Source organism: Phoxinus phoxinus, assembly GCF_949152265.1.
Source record: "Phoxinus phoxinus genome assembly, chromosome: 2".
NCBI lineage: Eukaryota > Metazoa > Chordata > Actinopteri > Cypriniformes > Leuciscidae > Phoxinus > Phoxinus phoxinus.
Genome location: NC_136877.1, coordinates 16807821 through 16829722, shown reverse-complemented (window position 1 = coordinate 16829722; position 21902 = coordinate 16807821). Strand labels below are relative to the sequence as shown.

Sequence of the window (21902 nt, the reverse complement as noted above, 5' to 3'; positions counted from 1 at the left end):
CGCTGACATTTGAGCAGAGGGGCAGTGACCCACAGAGGTTCCAACCCCCCACATGGGCCTCCAAATTATTTATGCTCCTAACATTTACACAGCACATTGCCTCTCTCAACACAAGCCTTTATGCTCCAGTGGGGGGATTTCATGCAATGAAAGTAGATGGATCTCATTACACAGGTTTGGATTTATTAGACAAAGTCTGGACAGTATTGCCAATGTTTATTTGACATGTTTTTTTATACAACAGAAATAAATTGTTATTTAAAAAAAAATGTCAAAGAAAAAGGATGCCACTAGGATAGGTTAAAAAAAACAACAAAAAAAATCTAAATGTCAGGTCAAATGCTATTAATAAAGCCAAAACAAGGTTCCATTCAGTTTCAAATGATCTTTGTAGGTTTTGTGGAAGGTCTCAAGTCAGTAGCTCCATGAGCAAAAGCACAGTCCTCACTGGGCAGAGGGCATCCATGGGGATGGTGGGTGTGGAACCAGCAGAGTCGGGTCTTCAAGGCACCTGAGGGAGGGGGTTTATGCTTGGAGGTTACTCTAGGGCTTTGAGCTGATGTATGAGTCCTCCAATCCCGAATAAAGACTCTTCCACCCTGCACTATGGAAAAAGAGACAGACGCAGAGAGAAATGTCAGATATTATTGTCCTTATAATTTACCTGTAAGACTTGAAATGAGAATCATATCAGATTGGCAAACCAAGAGCATCCTTTTGAAGGGGTAATATTTTGTGGATAATGTTCACTAGAGTGGTATTTTCTTTGAAGCTGAGGAGGTCTAATTCTATTTTATCCTCTTCAAGACACATTCACACTTCAATATGGATTCCTGTTCATCTTTCCAAATATAATTTTTTAAACCACTAGCATATTTACATTGTCAACGATGTATGTCTACAGCACTATAACAGCAGTTATAGGAATCTGAATGAAGTAGTGTAATTTGAATAAAGAGTTAGCTATACCTGATAGAATAGTCAAATGTGTGGTTAAACTGAAAATAACTATTATAACAATGATCAATAGTCAATTAGTGTTATAACCTAAATCAACCTCACCTAAAGTCAGATAAAAGTTTAGTCAAGTCATCTTCATTTATATAGCGCTTTTAACAATGTGTATTGTTTCAAAGCAGCTTTACAGAGATAAACGTATAATTTAAGGTAACAGATTGTTTTGGCTTTAAAGCGGTTCTTAAATAAAGATATTTTCCAGCTAAAGTTAGTTTTGATTGATTCACTTCCGTTCGAAGTGATCATTTGTTATTAATTTTGGGGCCGCTAAGACGACACATTTAAACATGTTTTTTCTCTAAACAGACTTTAAACGCGAACCTGTGATAAACGCTGATGGCGCTCACGTGCGCATCAAGAATTAATTCTATAGTTATATGCGTTAGAATATATATACGCTGGTTTGTAATTCAAAATGAATGACTAAAGAAACGATGGTAGCAAGACGGTATAAGGGTGTAATGTACAGTTGTACATTTCTTTATTACCACCCACTGCTACTTATACCAACAACGGAAATAAGCGCAGTTATAATTATAACAATTTGTTTAGGCAATATAATTATAATATAATTTGTGTAGGTGCTATACCAAAAATAGCCACCGGGTGACACCCAAATTCCATTGAATTTTTTTTATGAGTTCTCCTTTGACAAATAAATTTCTCACAATATCACTTCTATCCCAAAACAGTTGTCAAATATGGAACCTTGAGTCTCAGACCTCTCCGACAATGTGTTTTGAAAAGATTACAAAAGAAATGATAAAATAGTTTAATATATATATATATATATTTTTTTTTTAAAATACAAACAACTAAACAATGGACAAACAACAAAAATTTCTGAACAAACAACTAAACATAATGGGCCTGGTTTCACAGACAGGGCTTAGATTAATCCAGGATCAGGCCTTAGTTAAATTAGGACATTTAAGTCGCTTTTATAAACGTGCCTTAGAAAAAAACATTACTGGTGTGCATCTTGAGACAAAACAATGGCACTGACATACTTTAAGATATGTCAGTGCAAATTGTGTTCAGTTAAAACATGCATTTTAGTCAAGTCAAGTCAAGAATATTTGTATAGCGCTTTTCACAATACAGATTGTATCAAAGCAGCTTCACAGTATTAAATTAAAATAATAATAAAACGTCCATGTTTGGTAATGCTAATCAATAGTATTATTCATTGATTAATTAAATTGAATATCCCCAACTAAGCAAGCCAAAGGCAACAGTGGCAAGGAAACGAAAAACTCCATCAGGTGACCTAATGGTGACCTAAAACTCCATCAGGTGACCTAATGGAGAAAAAAAGGGGAGAACCCATGCTCAGTCGGGGGCCAGTTCTCCTCTGGCGGTTATGAACTAGAGGCCGGATTTAACTGTAAGATTAAAAAATGTATATGAATGCCTGGCTGACGAGATGCGTCTTTAGTCTAGTTTTAAACTGGGAGAGCGAATCTGACTCTGAGCAACGAACAGTATCAGGAAGGCTATTCCAGAGTTTTGGAGCTAAATGTGAAAATGCTCTCCCTCCTTTGGTGGACCTAGATATCCTAGGTATAACCAAAAGCCTCGAATTTAGTGATCTTAAAGAGCGCAATGGATTGGGCAATAGAATAGGGCAATAGCCTTGAATTTAGTGATCTTAAAGCCCGCAATGGATAGGGCAATAGAAGATCCGTTAAATAGACTGGAGCTAAGCCGTTTAGGGCTTTATAAGTCAGTAACAATGACCTTATAATTAATACGGAACTTTATAGCAAACCAATGTAGTGATGATAAGATCGGTGTTATATGATCATATTTTCTTGATCTAGTAAGAACTCTAGCGGCTGTATTTTGGACTAACTGTAGCTTGTTTATTGAGGATGCAGGACAACCAGCTAATAGAGCATTACAGTAATCTAGTCTTGAGGTCATGAATGCATGAACTAACTTTTCTGCATCAGAAACTGATAGCATATTACGTAGCTTAGCAATGTTTCTAAGGTGGAAAAAGGCAGTTTTTGTAACATATGAAATATGATTTTTAAAAGATAGGTTGCAGTCTAGTATGACACCCAGGTCTTTTACTGTAGAGGATAAAGTAGCAGGACATCCTACTATGTTAAAGTTGTATTGTGAGAGGTTTTGTGGGCATTTTTTTGAACCGATAAGTAGTACCTCTGTCTTGTCTGGATTTAATAAAAGAAAATTACGCGTCATCCAATCTTTTATATCTTTAACACACTCTGTCAATTTTGATAATTTAGCGTTTTCATCCGGCCGTGATGAAATATATATTTGAGTGTCATCAGCATAACAATGGAAACTAATTCCATGTTTCCTTATAATATTTCCAAGTGGCAGCATATACATTGAGAATAATAGAGGGCATAGCACAGATCCCTGCGGCACTCCATAGTTTACTGAAGTTATGATAGATTTTTCTCCATTTAAATAGACAAAATGGTAGTGGTCAGATAAGTATGATCTGAACCAGCTTAATGCTTGTCCTTGAACGGCAGTATAATTTTGTAGTCGATCTAAGAGTATTGTGTGATCTATAGTATCAAACGCAGCACTAAGATCAAGTAAAACTAGTATTGAGATACAGCCTTGGTCCGAAGCTAAAAGTAAATCATTAGTGATTTTAACGAGAGCAGTTTCAGTGCTATGGTGCTGCCGCTTTTAGGGCCTTTTTATAACATGACATACTGTCTTTCCACGCAATTCTAAAGACCTCTAAATTAGTTTGTTTCCATCTAATTCCGTCTAATTTACGGGTTTCTCTCTTTAGAACATGCGTAGTATTGTTGTACCATGGTGCTTTACTTTTCTCTCTGACCTTTTTTAATCTAATGGGTGCAACAATATCCAATGTTCTAGAGAGATGTTCTATTTTAGTTTGAGAATATATTTAAGCATTGTCTGTAAAACCAGGGGAACAACAAAACATTTAAAATTTCTGCTATCTATTGTGGACGAAATGTACATTTTACCTTCATTTTTAAAAAATTATTACAGGCGTAATTTTATTAATTTAATTAAACATGTTTATCGGTTTGAATAAATTATTCAGTTGCTCGCTCATAAATACTTGTTTGATTAATGGATGAATCGGCGTTTTTGAACGAATTTTTTTAATGAATGATTCAATGAGAAATTAATTTTTTAACGGACTCTTGTCGCCACCCAGTGGAGTAACGGTGTAACTTTGTACAATCGTAATTTAAAGCGCCAAGTTACTTTTTTTAAAGGTGATTTGCTCTATTTATCGCAACAGTAGACTGTTTAAATGCAACCTAACTTTTATCCCAGTACTTCAGTGATAAATTTTAATATTTGACAGATTTAGTATTTGAATAAAGACAGAAAAAAATTATACTGAGTGGTTGAAATCGTTGTCATTTAGGAATGAGATCGTGTGGGTGTTTGAATCGAGATTGTGATCTTTTAATGATCAGCTCTATAAAATAGTTAAAGGAACCGTATGTAAGATTGTGGCCAAAACTGGTACTGTAATCACTTTCAAATTACTGTAGAGCGGTGTGTATTCCCTCCCCCTCCCCCCAACCCTCGAGGTTGCCAGATAGGCTGCAGGATCCAGCAGGAACGTAGGCTGCTACAAGGAGCTTCCAATGGCAAGACTAGAGTAGAGCTGGCAACCCGGATGCCGAAACTCTACTGACTTTGTGATTGGTAGATAGGTGGAGGGTGGCGCATCAGGCCAAAACACAACATGACAACATCAACATCAGTTGAGGGCTGCAACTTCACTTTTAAATGACAATATCCTGACCGGACTACTGTTGTCAGTGATATAAGTATTTGAAATGAATTCTTAATGTCTACTGACATATCAGGGCCATTTTATGATTAATTGAAATACATTTCTTACATACGGTTCCTTTAAAATTTATTTTGTAATATGAAACATGACACTCGCCCACTAGGGGGAGGAGTCCACTAGAAAGCTTTTAAAGTACTGTTTCCATGGTAATGCAATGTCCGATTTCAAAGCGGTTTTCACAGGAGGAATTTTGAGGTTTTTAAACTTTCGAATGATAGATAATTTAAGATGATTTCTAAAAAATGTGATAGAAAAAAAAGCAATACAACAAAAAGAGTGTCAAGCATCCCACTAGAACGGTGACCGTTCTTCTACTTAGAGCTTAGAGCAAACGATAATAATCACAATATAAATTTCCCAGATAAAACGATAACAAGTGTTCGATAAATGTTCATGAGCCAAAAAACCAAACAGCACTACTCATCTGAACCGCACACGGACCATTTAACCATTTAACCTAGCTAGCCTCCATTAATTTCTGGTAATACATCCCCAGAAAATGTATTTTAGGCACATGCCAATGTTGTCTGAGGATTACATTGGCCAGGTATTCTTTGCGCCATATGCTCCAAAATGGTTGACACATACTGCACTCTCCACCACCTTTTCCTGGCATACAAATCTTGACAGACAAGTTTGCCAAGAAGAGGAAGAAGCCTTCATTGTGAGTAAATGATTAGGCGTCAAAGGCTCAACACAATTTGGGTCATTTATTGTGTTGGTGGTAAACAGACTACCTCTATATTTCTTCACACCCTGATGAAACATACCAATTCACACCAATTGGTAACACAACGTAAACACAACGTAATGCAAATTATATTTAAATAAATGGATGACTAGTAATTTCTTACTACTTAATTCTAAAAAAACAACAGAGGATTTAATTATTGAACCAAAAACTTCTGCACATAATAACTTAATACTGTCTTACACTTGATGGCTAATCTGTTAAGTCTTCGTCGTCAGTTAGGAACCTGGGTGTGCTCTTTGATACCAATCTTTCATTAGAAAGCCACATTTCTAGAATCTGTAAAACATAATTTTTCTCCTATGTAAATTACGACATATGCTCTCAATGACAAATGCAGAAAAGTTAGTTTATGCGTTCATGACCTCAAGGCATTATTATTTTAATGCTCTACTGTCTTTACATCGTGTTTGCATTGTTATTTGGTGAAAGCATTCGTTGCAATGATAAGATCTTTTTATACGCGATCAACGTGCCTTCTGTCATCTGCTCAATGCTCATCACTGCAACCTTTCATGTGATGGGAATAGATCATTATGATCGATACTTTTCTCGATAGCTGTAATGGTAAAAACGTAGTAAAAGTTTTAGAGAGAGTTCCACATGTAATACTAGCTATTTGATATGCAAACACGTAAGCCAATCACAGGAGTGGGCGTTAACACTGAAGTCTCACACAGACACGCCCCTTCAAACAGAGCATTCAAATCAGAGGCTAAAATCAGGCTTGGAAAAATGCCTTTTATTTCTAAATTATGAAAAATAAACGATGTTAAAATCATTCTAATATTATAAGGGCACCCCAGGAAACATAAAATAATAAAATAATCTAGTCTATGACACCTTTAAAGGATTGTTAGGCTGCATAAATTAGGTCAACCGGAACCAGAAACACCTACCATAACACCCAATGTACTTGTTACTAGGGTTGGGTATCGTTTGATTTTTTTTTTTTTTTTTTTTTAATTCAAAAAAGCATTAACAGAAAGTTACATACAATTAAAGTTATAGTTTTTTTCTCCCCCCATTATAACCCTTTCCACCAAAATAATTAACCATACATTACATACAAGTTAAAACAACAATAGTAATAATGTTAAGAAATATATATATACATATATAGATATATATATACAAGGAATATATACATACATAGCCAATAATACAATTCTCTGAAATATTTGTGGTCCGTACATAATTATGAAACAAAACCCCAATTGGTGATCATATTTAACATTGATCAGTAAGTGGGAGAGTCTTCATCTTCTCAAAATATGTAATCATGGGTTGCCAAGTCTTGTAAAAATTTTGGACAGATCCCTTCATTAAATATTTAATTTTCTCTAATTTTAAAGTATGATACTAGATCACATAACCACACTGAAGCTTTAGGTGGGTTTGTTGACTTCCACTCCAATAAAATTCTTCTTCTCGCTAATAAGGTGGCAAAACCAATAACATTTTTTACTCTCTTTGTCAAAGATACTCCGTGTTCTGGTACTCCAAAAATAGCAACCTCAACACTCGGTTTTATATCCAAGCTAAAGGCCTCATTTAATGTTTTAAATATGAATGTCCAATAGTCACTCAGCTTTTGACAAGCCAAAAACATATGAAAAAAGTCAACCTTGTCACTTTTGCATCGATCGCACAAATCATCAACATTTGGATACATTTTTGAAAGTCTACATTTAGTGTAGTAGGAACGGTGGAGGACTTTAAGTTGTAGGGTATCGTTTGAATTTTAACGATTCCGATTATGCTATCGATTCCGCTTATTATCGATTCCTAATGTTGATTCCAATAAGGTAAAACAACAACAACAACAACCACCTTAGATATCATTCACATTTAGTCTTATTGCAAAACATTCATGAACAAAAATCAACAGGCTAAATAACACTTATATTTGAATGTTAGCCTGTGGTTTAAAAATACCATTAAAAAAAACAACTAGCCTAACTAATATAAATTTATTATAAATATGCGATTATAAAGCATTATTAAAGACAAGTAAACACTCAGTAATTAAAAAAGAACAAATAAAAAATTATCAAATCGAAAGGCATAGATACAACTTAAAGATACGATGAAATAAACAGTGTTTTAAGATTTTCAGGTATTCAGGTACAGAAACTAATCAAATGTAAAATAACACTGCACTTTATAAATAAAATTAATTTTTAGTAATTCAGTCAAGAACGAGTAAATTTTCTCTTTGTCTTTTGTTGTTTGATTAGTGTTATTACAGAGACGGCAGCTGCTATCACTTTAATGCTGCGTTCACACCGAACGCAAATTGAGTGTCAAATTTGCTTCTATTGCGTCTAGTTAGACGCATTTTGAATCCACTCGCACATATAAAGCGAGTGTTTGAAGCAAAATAGACGCGCATTCGACGTGAAATTCACTTCTTGTGGGAGCGGCAAGTGCTAGGCGGTTGTCTGTTTGCAAGATGGCTGATGTTGATCGTGCATTCAGAGAGTCTTGGCTCTGTATTTGCTCTGGAGATATACAGTCCCCTCCAAAAGTATTGGAACAGTGAGGGCAATTAATTTATTTGTTCTGCAGACTGAAACCATTTGGGTTAGGTATCAAAACATTTATATGAGACAAGAGATCAACATTTCAGCTTTTATTTCCAGGTATTTACATTTAGATCTGATACACAACTTAGAAGATATAACCTTTTGTTTAAACCCACCCATTGCTCATGCGACCAAAAGTATTGGAACATGTGACTGACAGGTGTGTTTTGTTGCCCTGGTGTGTCCTGTTACATTGATTATTCAAACAATAAATAGCACTGAATGTCTGCGCTCAGTTTCAGATTTGGGTTTTGCCTGTGCAGACTACATTTATAATTAGACGTGTAACCAACATGAAAACCAGAGAGCTGTCTATGGGCGAAAAACAAGCAATTGTGAAGCTGAGAGAAAATGGAAAATCAATCAGAGCCATTGCACAAACATTGGCCATAGCCAGTACAACCATTTGGAATGTCCTGAGGAAGAAAGAAACCACTGGTGTACTAAGTACCAGACCTCGAATGGGTAGACCAAGGAAAACATCAGCAGTTGATGACAGAATGATTGTGAGAGCTGTAAAGAAATACCCTAAAACAACTGTTAGTGACATCAGCAACAACCTCCAGAGGGCAGGAGTGAAGGTATCTCAATCTACTGTTCACAGAAGACTTCATGAACAAAAGTACAGATGCTTCGAGCTCATCTGTGAAACATGGTGGAGGTAATGTCATGGCTTGGGCTTGCATGGCTTCTTCTGGGACGGGCTCATTAATCTTTATTGATGATGGAACACATGATGGCAGCAGCAAAATGATATCAGAAGTGTACAGAAACATTTTGTCTGCCAATTTACAGAAAGATTCAACCAAACTGATTGGGAGATCCTTCATCGTGCAACAAGATAATGACCCCAAAACAACAAAGGAGTTCATCAAGGGCAAGAAGTGGAAGGTTTTAGACTAGCCCAGTCAATCTTCAGACTTAAACCCTATAGAGCATGCATTTTACCAGCTAAAAAAGAGACTAAAGGTAGTAACCCCCCAAAACAAACAACAACTGAAAGAAGCTTGGAAAAGCATTACAAAAGAAGATTGCTAAAGTTTGGTGATGTCAATGGGTCTCAGGCTTTATGCAGTTATTGCAAGCAAAAGATTTGCAACTAAATATTAAGTCTTATTCACTTTAATCTATTTTAAGTTAATCTGTTCCAATACTTTTGGTCGCACGAGCAATGGGTGGGTTGTATATGCAATGGGTGACTGTATATAGCTCCATATGACTGCTCACTGACAATATCAGTCGTTCCTCCATGTTGAATGAGTGACACTTTTTTTATTCAAATGCCACACGAACAAGAGGTATTACATATTCACAAAATCACATTAACATTACATGTTTTCATTGCTTTTTGTTTTTAGTTTGTTCCAAAACATGTACATATAATGTAAAGTCATTATAAAATGTGAAAAATTTGGTTTACCTTGAGCCCATTTCTTTTTATGTATATGGTGTTTTCCCAATAAAACAAATAACTGTATAATATGTTGTTCTTTACATTCCGTATTGTCATTCTGAGTTGTTTAATGAGTGACTCCAGGCGGGCCAGCACCCGTTTATCACGTCACTTCACCACGTGACAGCAGCAAGCAGGCTCCTGATTGGTTAACACGGCACGAACAGACGGCAAAGTTCAGATTTTTCAACTCGGCGCCAGACGTGAATTCGCTTCAAACGCGTGAATGCACAAAAAGCACCAAATAAAATCACTCGCGCGTAACACCGCACCAGACGGTCAATACGACTCTTTCGCGTGAACTGGACGTGCAAAATCGTATCCATCAAGCTGCGCTAAACGCGTCAATCGCGCCGCAGGACCTCCAGACATTCTTTACATTGACTTATGGAAATCACTCGCTCCAGATGCTCAATTCACATTCAGTGTAAACGTAGCATAAGAGTTGCCCATAGTTACATCCATAGTTAGTTACACATGCCTGCAGCATTGATAACAGCAAGTCATCTCACACTTGAATGTTTTAAAATGACTTTTTCTGTGCAGACATTTTGGATGTGTGCAGCACAGAAAACTGAGTCTTCTTGCGCTTGAATTGTTTAAAGTCATATTGAAATTCTCACAAAGGAATTGACATTTTTATTTTATAATAAGTATCCGATTCCTGACCTCAAGTATTCCCAACTCAACTTTTACATCGTAAAAAGAATGGCATCTACGCTAATATTAGTCTCTCTGTATATTCCGAGGTTACTGTAGTAAGCCGTATCCAGTCTGTGTCCAGATCAGATGAAGGACCTGCACCTAGACACGACCACAACGCAGCCCTGAAGCTCAGCAGAGATCCTGTCAACTAGACAATCCCCTTCTTTGGGGATTGCCCACAGGGCTCTAGAGTGCGCACATGGGACCAAAATTTGTAAGGGTGCGACTAAAATTTTTCCTAGATCGCACCACCGGTGTACCTAATGTCCTCGCATCCGCTGCCCCTCCACGAACTAAGCATTTGTTCTCCTTTGACAGAACTCACTCATCTCTCACGCGGTGCCACAGCTCGCACAACACGACAGCCCTGCTTAATGAGTGACGACGGAGGACAAAATTAAACTTTCAAACGTAGCCTGGTTACACTTAAGGTCTGTGATATTGGTCTCATTTTATTTTAGATTTCGTCTTCCAAAGATTATAAAAATAATATATTGAGGTAAAACCATTAAAAACTATAGCCACATTCTGTCTAGCACAACTTCCTTCCCTTCGCAGCAGCACGCTGTCGTTTCTCCTTAAAACTCAAACTTAACGACGGAATCAGCACGATCGGTGATTTTTGTAAAATGCAGACTAGCTACTGTTGCGGGACGCATTTAATAATAAAAAGAGCTATTAAAAGCATAACAATCTGCGCAATAGATGCTGTTCGCAAGGCGGTGCACGCTCCGAAACAGACTGAGACAAGCCAATTGTCTATTAGATCTGCACTCAGTCTTAAAGGGGCCGCAGTCTAATAAACATGCTGACGATTGCGCCATTACTGTGAATCAAACAACAAAAGGCAAAGAGAAAATCATTCACAGCTCTGGAATGAATACGTTCAGCTTTAATAAGCATTCATCTATCTATGATAAACTATGCAGTGTTATTAAGTTGGCTTGAGAGAGCCAACTTACTGATATTGTATTTTAACTTATTATTATTCTGACCGCAAATTTTCTGACTTTAACTCCACAAACTCCAAACTCGGGTCAGACTATCTATCTATCTTTCTTCAAACCTTTTTTATCTATCTACCTACCTAACTAATATATCTTTCTTTCCAACTAATATTTATTTCTTTCTTTCTTTTTTCAAACTAATACATATTTCTTTCTAACTAATCTCTGTCTTTCTAACTAATCCATCTTTTTTCTTTCTAACTAAACCAACTTTCTTTCTAACTAATCCTTCTTTATTTCTTTCTTTCTAACTAATCCATCTTTCTTTCTTTCTTTCTTTCTAACTAATCCATCTTTCTTTCTTTCTTTCTTTCTAACTAAACCAACTTTCTTTCTAACTAATCCTTTATTTATTTATTTCTTACTAATCTATCTTTCTTTCTAACTAATCTATCTTTCTTTTATTTCTAACTAATCCATCTTTCTTTCTAACTAATCCATCTTTCTTTCTTTCTTTTCAAACAAATACATATTTCTTTCTAACTAATCTATCAGTCTTTCTTTCTTTCTAACTTTATCTATCTTTCTTTCTTTTTAGCTAATCCATCTTTATTTCTAACTAATCCATTTTTTTCTTTCTAACTAATCCATCTTTCTTTCTTTCTAGCTAATCCAACTTTCTTCTCTCGAACTAATCCATCTTTCTTCTAACTAATCCATCTTTCTTTTTTTCTTACTAATCCTTTCTTTCTTTCTTTCTTTCTTTCTTTCTCTTTCTTTCTAACTAATCCAACTTTCTTCTTTCTAACTAATCCATCTTTCTTTCTAACTAATCCATCTTTCTTTCTTTCTTCCTTACTAATCCTTTCTTTCTTTATTTCTTTCTTTCTTTTTCAAACTAATACATATTTCTTTCTAACTAATCTGTCTTTCTTACTAATCTTTCTTTCTTTCTTTCTTTCTTTCTTTCTTTCTTTCTTTCTTTCTTTCTTTCTTTCTTTCTACCTATTGCCTTCAAACTTTCTGGCTAGGCTTTTTCAAGCCAACTAAAAGTTTGCCAACAAACTTTATCTAGTTTTACATTTGATTACTTTATTAGATTTCTTTTTAGATCATACCTGAACAGTAATGTTAGTAGACCTTCCTGAAATTAACTGTGTTGGCCTATATATAATGTGTATCTTTTTTAATTGTTTATCTTTTGTTTATCTATTGTTTAATATATATATATAATATATATATATATATATATATATATATATATATATATATATATATATATATATATATATATATATATATAAAACAAAAAGAACCGATAAGAATACAGTTAAAGTACCGGATCGATACCAGTCTCCCCAGTCCCTAGTAAGATGCCAAGCCCTGGTCCTTCGTCGGAGATGGCATCCGACTCAGAGACGGAGGTAGAGCCTACCGAGCCTGAGCTAGAGACTCAAAATAGTTAGTTTGGCAGCTCAGTGAAGTCCTTTAAACATTTTTTATTTTCTTTAAAAAGATTTTTATATACAGTATAATTGTGCTTCAAATAAAATAAAAAAGTATTTACCTACACCTTATTCTTGTTTAAAATAATTTACATACTATACAGGTGCTGGTCATATACTTAGAATATCATCAAAAAGTTGATTTATTTCAAGAATTCAACTTAACAGGTGAAACTAATATTATATAGACTCATTACATGCAAAGTGAGATATTTCAAGTTATTGTTATATTTGTAAGATATATTTGTTATAATTTGATGATTATGGCTTACAGCTTATGAAATCCACTAAATCAAAATCCCAGAAAATTAGAATATTACATGAAATCACACAGTTATTACACAGTAATACCATGGTCATTGAACCAGGTTTTGGTTCTTTTGGCAGTGAGGGCAGGTGAAAATCCTGCTGGAAAATGAAGGAAGCATGAAGTGCTCTGAAAATGTCCTGGTAGACAGCTGCGTTGACTCTGGATTTAATAAAGCACAGTGGACTAAAGTCCTTTTATCTGATGAGAGCAAATGTTGTATCTCATTTGGAAATCAAGGTCCCACAGTCTGGAGGGAGAGAGGAGAGGCACAGAATCCACGTTGCTTGAAGTCCAGTGTAAAGTTTCCACAGTCAGTGATGGTTTGGGGTGCCATGTCATCTGCTGATGTTAGTCCACTGTGTTTTTTGAGGTCCAAGGTCAACGCAGCCATCTACCAGGAAGTTTTAGAGCACTTCATGCTTCCTGCTGCTGACCAACTTTATGGAGATGCAGATTTCATTTTCCAACAGGACTTGGCACCTGCACACAGTGCCAAAGCTACCAGTACCTGGTTTAAGGACCATGGTATCCCTGTTCTTATTTGGCCGGCAAACTCGTCTGACCTTAACCCTATAGAAAATCTATGGGGTATTGTGACGAGGAAGATGTGATACGCCAGACCCAACAATGCAGAAGAGCTGAAGGCCACTATCAGAGCAACCTGGGCTCTCATAACACCCGAGCAGTGCCACAGACTGATCGACTCCATGCCACGTGCATTGCTGCAGTAATTCAGGCAAAAGGAGCCCCAACTAAGTATTGAGTGCTGTACATGCTTATACTTTTCATGTTCAGACTTTTCAGTTGGCCAGCATTTCTAAAAATCCTTTTTTTGAATTTTTTTGTATTGGTCTCAAGTAATATTCAAATTTTCTGAGATACTGAATTTGGGATTTTCGTTAGTTGTCAGTTATAATCATCAAAATTAAAAGAAATAAACATTTGAAATATATCAGTCTGTGTGTAATGAATGAATATAATATACAAGTTTCACTTTTTGAATGGAATTACTGAATTAAATCAACGTTTTCATGATATTCTAAATATATGACCAGCACCTGTATATATGAATGTATATAGAGCGTGATAAAAAGGTGACCTTGAAATTGTGGCGTTAAAGGTGACGTGAGCAGAGGAAAAATTTGGGTGCACCCAAATTTTGTGCTGGTGCACCAAAATAAAAAAAGTTAGGCGCACCAGTGCAACCAAGGCAAAAAGTTAGCCTGGAGCCCTGAGCCATCAACACACATCACAGCAAAGACCACAAGAACTGAACCCTATAGAAAATCTATGGGGTATTGTGACGAGGAAGATGTGATACGACAGGTTTCTCCAAAGGGTTTCCCCTCCATTCTGTCACCCGATGGAATTTGGGTTCCTTGTTACTGTCGCCTCTCGCTTGCTTAGTTGGGGACACTTAGGGTGCTTCTCAATTCTTATTTGTGCATCCTCGTTTCCTTTCCTCGCTTCCTTTCCTCGCGTCTCAGCTCCACCCCCTGGAGGACGAGGGGGAAGGCTGCAAGGAAAGGAATTGAGGACGGAGTAATCGAATGAAAGCTTTTTTATACATTGGAATACTTGATCACTCGAGCGTCACTTTACAGCGTCATCAGCTGCGCTCAAAAGATATGCCCTTAATTGTTGAAGTTTGGTTATTTAAGAAATTCATAATAAATAATAATAAAGCAATACCCTGTTGAAATATGTGACGTGTGGTTTATATAAACTGCAATCAAATTATATAGCTATAAAATTATTGTGACCGATGTGAAGAGGGAGGAGAATTTACACGTGCGTCACGTTTAGTCAATAAAACACTTCCGCATAGGATACACCTGTGTATCCTCGCTCATAGCTCCTCTGGAAGCCTCCTCACTCCTCGATCCTCGCCTCCTCACGGTGCAATTAGAGAATTGAGATGTCCTTCAAGATGGCTGAGCTCGATCGGTTTCCGGGTCATAGGATGGAGGACGGAGGAGCGAGGAGACGAGGAGGGATATTGAGAAGCACCCTTAGTATTCAACAATATTATTGATTTGACAACTGAACTGAGCTGGTTGATGACATCACTTTTTCTGAAGAACTGCTTTATAGATGAAATTAACTAATTTAATATAATAATTAAATATTAAATAATTAATTAAATTAATTAAATAATAACTAATTTATTAACCACGTTTCAGATAATTTCCTCATTACTTTCAATCTAAAACTCTCTACCCATGTTCCACCAACCCCCTTACCAGTTACTTTCAGATGAAACCTGCGCTCACTTTCTCCCTCCCATTTTTCCTCTGCTGTGTCATCTTCTCTTCCCTCACCCTCACAATTCTCATCTCTGGATGTGAATACAGCAACGGATACTTTATGCTAGAGATGCACTGATTACAATTTTCTAGGCCGATTCCGATTTCCTATTTTTCATTGAGTTTGACCTGCCGATACCGATTTTAGACGATTCCAATTTATTTATTTTTAACCACTTTAGAGCACAAATATTTTTTTTCTATATATATTTTTTTTCTTCATAAAACACCATATTTTACCCAAACTGAATAATAAAAAATTGTTTAAATGGGTAAATTTTCTATAAATATTTTTGAATCTTCATTTTCTTTTCTGACATAGCCTACTTCAGTTCTTGTTAAAACACACTAGACATGCAAGACTCTGCGCTAATTTTTCCTCACTCTGACCAACCAGCTAGATGTAAACCAATCTGGCTTCAAGATAGGACATTCAACCAAGTCTGCATTACTGTTGGTCACAGAAGCCCTACGGATCGCAAAAGCTGCTTCCAAATCATCAGTTCTCATTCTCCTGGATCTGTCTGCTGCCTTTGACACTGTGAATCATCAGATCCTTCTGTCCACCCTCTCATCACTGGGCATCACAGGTACTCCTCTCCACTGGTTTAAGTCCTATCTCACAGGTAGGTCCTTCAGGGTCGCATGGAGAGGCGAGGTATCCGAAGCACATCAACTGACCACAGGGGTTCCTCAAGGTTCAGTTCTTGGACCCCTCCTCTTCTCCATTTACACCACATCACCTGGACCCATCATACAGGCGCATGGTTTCTCTTACCATTGCTATGCTGATGACACCCAGCTCTACCTCTCATTTCAACCAGATGATCCCACAGTAGCTGCACGTACAGATGGTACTCAACCAGAATGAGACTTTTACCGCCGCCGTTTCCGCGGCGGTAAAATTGCGGGGGTGTATTTGCTGCCTTTGACCGCTAAGAGGCGCTACAATCGCAGACTTTGAAAAGTGTCAGTTTATTCTCTCTATTGCGTAATCTGCCGCCGCGCCGCGGCTCATTGAGAGTGTTTGAAATGTGGTAAAACAGATCAATTCAAGTTAAACATTTAGTTAAATGAATTCATAATCACAAGACTGAAATTAAATGTAGGCCTAATACATATAATAAATAATGAAAACATTTCAACACAAAACATTGCAATAGAAAAATATTAGGCTACATCAATGAGGCTTTGCAAGAGCAACGTCTTATCAGCGAACCGACGGTAGCGCAGTGGACAACGCAACAGCACGAGCTTCACGGAGCTTCAAGCGATGCGAGATCGAATCTCACTAGCTTTGGCTGACAGCGTTAAATGTTTTACCATTCTTGATGCTTAGATAGGTAACTGTTTATTGAAGTCAAGCGTTTTGTTTAATTATCAATGGCACATTACAACATACATTTGCTAGATTCCAGTAGAGCCGCTGCACAGACGACAAAACTGATGAAGGAAGATTATCAGCCGATCGCGTCAGAAAATGAAAATGACGAAGCTATCTTTAATCTGCTAAATTATTGTTTTGTGAATCATCCACGAAATTGAGATGACTGACAATTGATACCCGCCATAGCAAAGGAAGAAATTTTTAAAAACAGATCCTGGACATTTCAAGGTTTAAATAAAGTGTCGGGGCAGTTTATTTATTTAAAACAGGGTTGCATCGAGTTAGAGTTTATTATGTAAGAAACAGAATCTTATTCTTGCGACATTTTAAATCTGTATTGCCAAATAAATTGCAGCTAAATAAACAATTAAAACAGTAAGCTAGTCTACAAAACGAAAATAGTTCAAAGCAACATAAATTAAGATTTTCTTTGCTTCTCTCTCGCGCTGGAACTCTTTTATTTTAGTTGATTTAGTCTCCCTGCACTGCGCGCGCCGGGTCTCTCTCTACATTAAACAAGATTTCAGGGTAAACCCCCATTATACAGCTGATAATAGGCTACTGATGTCGCTGTGTGTCATCCATACAAATCACGAAAAAAAAAAACTGTAACAAATGATTGAGTCTTGCTTCAAACAGAATGCCTGGTTGAATTCACCGTACAATAAAACGAGGTGGATCGCAAATAAAAAGCTCTGTATCTGCTGCTTATCGCATTCGTTTAGTTGGCAAGAACGCGTTCCGTGGATAGTTCATGTTTAGATAATGCCAGATTGTTGACAAACACAATACTCAAACGTGTTAAAATTCTACAAAACCAGTTGAAACAAATGGATTGAACACTTCAACTGAAAGTGTGTGTGAAACCTCTTTAAATACAATACATAAAACTACAATATTTATAATTTAAGGGCCTACATTTGGACACATCGAGAGATTTATCTTTAAAAGTATTTTGCCTTTGCCTGGTCATCAGACTCACTCTGCATATGAAAGACAGAACATTTAACACCTCCTGAACCCCCAACCCCCCACAGGCGATCTGAGTCTGAGACCAGTGGCGTCATGCCCATTCAAAGTGAGGGGGCACGTGCCCCCTCAGATTTTTCCTCGCTGATAATTTTTTTGTCACAACTTTATTCCTATTATGCTCCATAATACACCAGAGCTATTATTTCATCCGCAACAGCATCACAAAACTCATCATCCATCCGCACCAACATTTTTGACCAATTTTCAAAACCGCACCCGCCCGCCATCCGCTGATTGGGCGATGGACGGCGCTGCTGATGACAGCCGCGAGTTAACGTTACCTCAGAATGTCAGCAGTGAACTCCGTCTCCGATCGGCGCACAGGGACAAAAATAAATAAATTGCCTAAATTAAACGCACTTCGGCAAACCTGAGCTTATCTGATAGGCTACTGTACAATATTTTCATTGTAAGTTAGCCTGATAGAAAACGCATTTTGGCACATCATTTCAACATGGTGCTTTTAGCCTACTATGAATGCCTATTTCACTTTATTTTTTAGCAATTAGATAGAAAGCTCGAATAAAATAACAAGTCATTTACATTATAGGCAAACTCTACGCACTGTCATGTCAGGGTGACGACTATAAGACAGCGCCCCCGCTCCCACCACGCGCTGTGCGTAGGGCGAGCTGAGGGGGCACCAAAAAAATAGCCTAATGAAAAATCAATAATTATAATTCCGATATTATTTCAGTATAGAAATGTAGACATCCCAAGTCTCCCGGAAGTTCCGCAAATTAGTTAAAATCTCCCGGAATCTAGAGCGAGCGCGCCCGCGAGACAGAGACTGTGCTCCAAACCGCGTAGCGCGTGCACGGCAGAGAGGGAGAGAGCAAGAGACCGCGCGCCTCATGATTTATGAAGCGCATGTAATATCATTCCTTATTTTATTTTTTGGGATTTAGGTATAGTCGGATAACAATATTTAACAAATGTATATTTTTCATTTGATTGGTTCAACCGGCCGCCACCCGCCCGAATTTAATTAAAATATTATTTTTCGTCACGTCATCCGCCCGATCCGCGGTTTATCCGCGGCTGTAACCGCCAACCGCGCAACTGTGTATGTTCAAGCAACTCACTCTCGCACGTTGAGCTGGCAATGAAGTGGTAAGTGGGCAAAGCAACAAATCGGCATTGAATTAGTTATCGGATGATATTAAAAGGTAGCGGGATTATTTGTGGTTGACCTGGAAATTTTTACTTGATCAAAAAGTTATGGATTTGATATTAGCTGCGAATTCAGAGCATTAACTTAAGTTGTGTCAGTGTAACGTTGCTGCAACGGAGGGTTGCTGCTAGCTCCGTTAAAGGTATTTCTGTCCCTCCCAAACTGCATTGAAATGGTATGTTTAGCAGCCAGAATTTAAAAATTTTCAGGGGGAGAAACCCCCTGACCCCTCCTAACATGATCCATATCACCCATTAGAAAACAATTGCGTCTCAGATTGTGCCCCCCCAGAATTTTGGCTTGCATGACGCCCCTGTCTGAGACCGACTTAAAACAAAGAGAAGTCGCAATTCACACTAGCATTAGGCTAGTAAAGTGTTGATAATGAAATAATTAAATTATTTAGGCTATGTAGGCTAATGTTTCTGTCATAAAAGTTTATTAATAAACATTTAATTATTTCAATAATTGAAGAAATAAAACACTACCTCGGTTTGGGCCAGCTTTTTCCAAGCAAACCTAAATACAAACGCATGTTCATTTGTTGTCATGAATACAATGTTCAACTCAATGTTAAATTCCACGGGGATCTTTGGATCCTTACAACCAGGGTGCGCGATTTGTGAATTGGCTATTTTTTTATTTTTTATATATAAATCTCGAACCACAGTGCTTGCTGCTGCTAAACTAAATAACATTTATATAATAATTATGAATTTAAATGAAACAATATCGCAACATTTCGACAAATAAATTATCTGATCTATTTTTACAATTTAATTCAGGGTGATTTAGCCTAGAGACTACATTTAATTAGCAAAATTTTCACCCTTGTCCGTTCATCATTGGGAAGCGCTCACAGCTAGTTTGAGTAGATCATCTGCACCTCTCGGTTTCATACGGATTACCTAATCAGATAACATTTATTAAATATTTAGACATTTAAAGGCTTAGACATAGCCGATTTCTTATCGTGACTGAGCGGAGGAAAGTGGCTTTCGGTTCATTTTTGTGACGCGCAGTTCCTGGAGACAGAGACGACAGATAAACTTTTGAATAAAAGTTTGAATATGAATAAAAGTTTACAGTTTTGAACGATGTAGGCTACTCTACTCTGATCTGTATGACTAAAAAACTACGGAGTAGCCTAAAGGGCTTAAGTTATTATAGCTGTCTGTTATGAGAAAAATAAATCCAAATGAACGCGCAGCCGCGTCTGTCGAACTTCAACATGCCAGAATACCCGACTTTAGAACAATGGATAGCGCCACTCGGCGTGGTGTGCCAAAATACTTAATTATAAACTTCAATATTTCATTCAAAATAATCTCAAAAAGCTTTGTGACATTTTGAAAGCCGTGCATGCATTAAGGGAACCATGAACGTAACTGAAACTGGTTCTGATTTTATTGTTTGTCGTTTAAACGTGCCTGTTGCATATCTTTACATTATATATTTTAAATGGTCTATTGGTGAAGTAATTTATAGCATTGGTTACTGTGGAGGGAGGGGGGATTAAAATAATTCAGCAGAAGCAGGGATGTTTAGACCAGAAGGAAATCCCCGTCCCCCCTGGCAAATCCCACCTTGCTTAAAACCATGTTTTACAAACTCTTTATTAGAACCAAAAAAAAAAAAAGGCAATCCTGTATAAAAAAAGGTTTTATTTGTTTGATTGTCTGCATTAATAACAGGCTATGACATGCATTAATAGTCTAATATAAAATCTACAATAGTCTATGTTTGTTCGGGATTCGAACCCGTGTTATCCAAATGATCGATACGTCAGTTCTACCACTCGGCCATGAATGTACTCATTTAGAAATGCCCTGTTTATCCACTCTTCTCCAGAGAAGCGCTCATCATTCGTCTTATTCCTCAATAGAGTAGTAAACAAATAATCAGCTTTTTTGCACCTAATTTATTTTTGTTCGTTATTTTTGTTATTATTATTATTTTATCACGCTGCTCCCAACGGGCAATAGGCTTATGTCGCCCACCGACGTCTAGGCTACAATATGAAATAAAGGCTATATTGTTCTCGTCTCTATTTTTAAATTATGATTCTATTTTTCTGTCCTAAACAATGTTCTATAGTAGCCTATTTCATCTGTTAATTGACATTAACCCCGCTTACATTTCAAAATACGGCAATAGCTGCTGTTTTGCACAATGTCCCTCTGCGCCACCTGGCGGTCATTTCGCGAATGACTTTGAAATGCGACTGGATTATTTTTACCGCGGTAGTTTTGCCGCGGTGCCTGTCGCGGCGGTAATAGGCATTCTGGTTGAGTACCATCTGTATCTCAAGCGTTCTGGCAGACATCTCGGAATGGATGAAGGAACATCACCTGCAGCTCAACCTGGCAAAGACTGAGCTTCTCATCCTCCCTGCCAATCTGTCTCTACAGCACGACTTCACTATGCAGCTAGATTCAACCTCAATAATCCCATTAAAGGGTTAGTTCACCCAAAAATAAAAATAATGTCATTAATGACTCACCCTCATGTCGTTCTAAGCCCGTAAGACCTCCGTTCATCTTCGGAACACAGTTTACGATATTTTAGATTTAGTCCGAGAGCTTTCTGTCCCTCCATTGAAAATGTATATACGGTATACTGTCCATGTCCATAAAGGTAATAAAAACATCATCACAGTAGTCCATGTGACATCAGTGGGTTAGTTAGAAGTTTTTGAAGCATCGAAAATACTTTTTGGTCCAAAAATAACACAAAATAAGACTTTATTCAGCATTGTATTCTCTCCCGGGTCTGTTGTCAATCCTTCACAGTTACGCTGATGGCGTAAGACGCTGATGACGTGTTATCTGGTGCGCCCGAGCTTCATTTATAGACTGAGGGAAACGCACGCTGTAAAAGTGTCTCATC

General features: G+C 37.2%; 1 protein-coding gene across 2 annotated transcripts in view; it reads right to left on the bottom strand.

The window, feature by feature from the left end:
* Positions 1–201: 201 nt before the first annotated feature.
* trmt44 (tRNA methyltransferase 44 homolog) overlaps positions 202–21902 on the bottom strand; it is a 157447-nt gene continuing 135746 nt past the window's right edge. For both annotated transcript variants that reach the window (XM_079603545.1, XM_079603546.1), the window contains one exon: positions 202–604. In XM_079603545.1, the coding sequence (XP_079459671.1) occupies positions 378–604 (227 nt within the window). In that variant the 3' untranslated portion in view covers positions 202–377. The remainder of the gene's footprint in view (positions 605–21902) is intronic.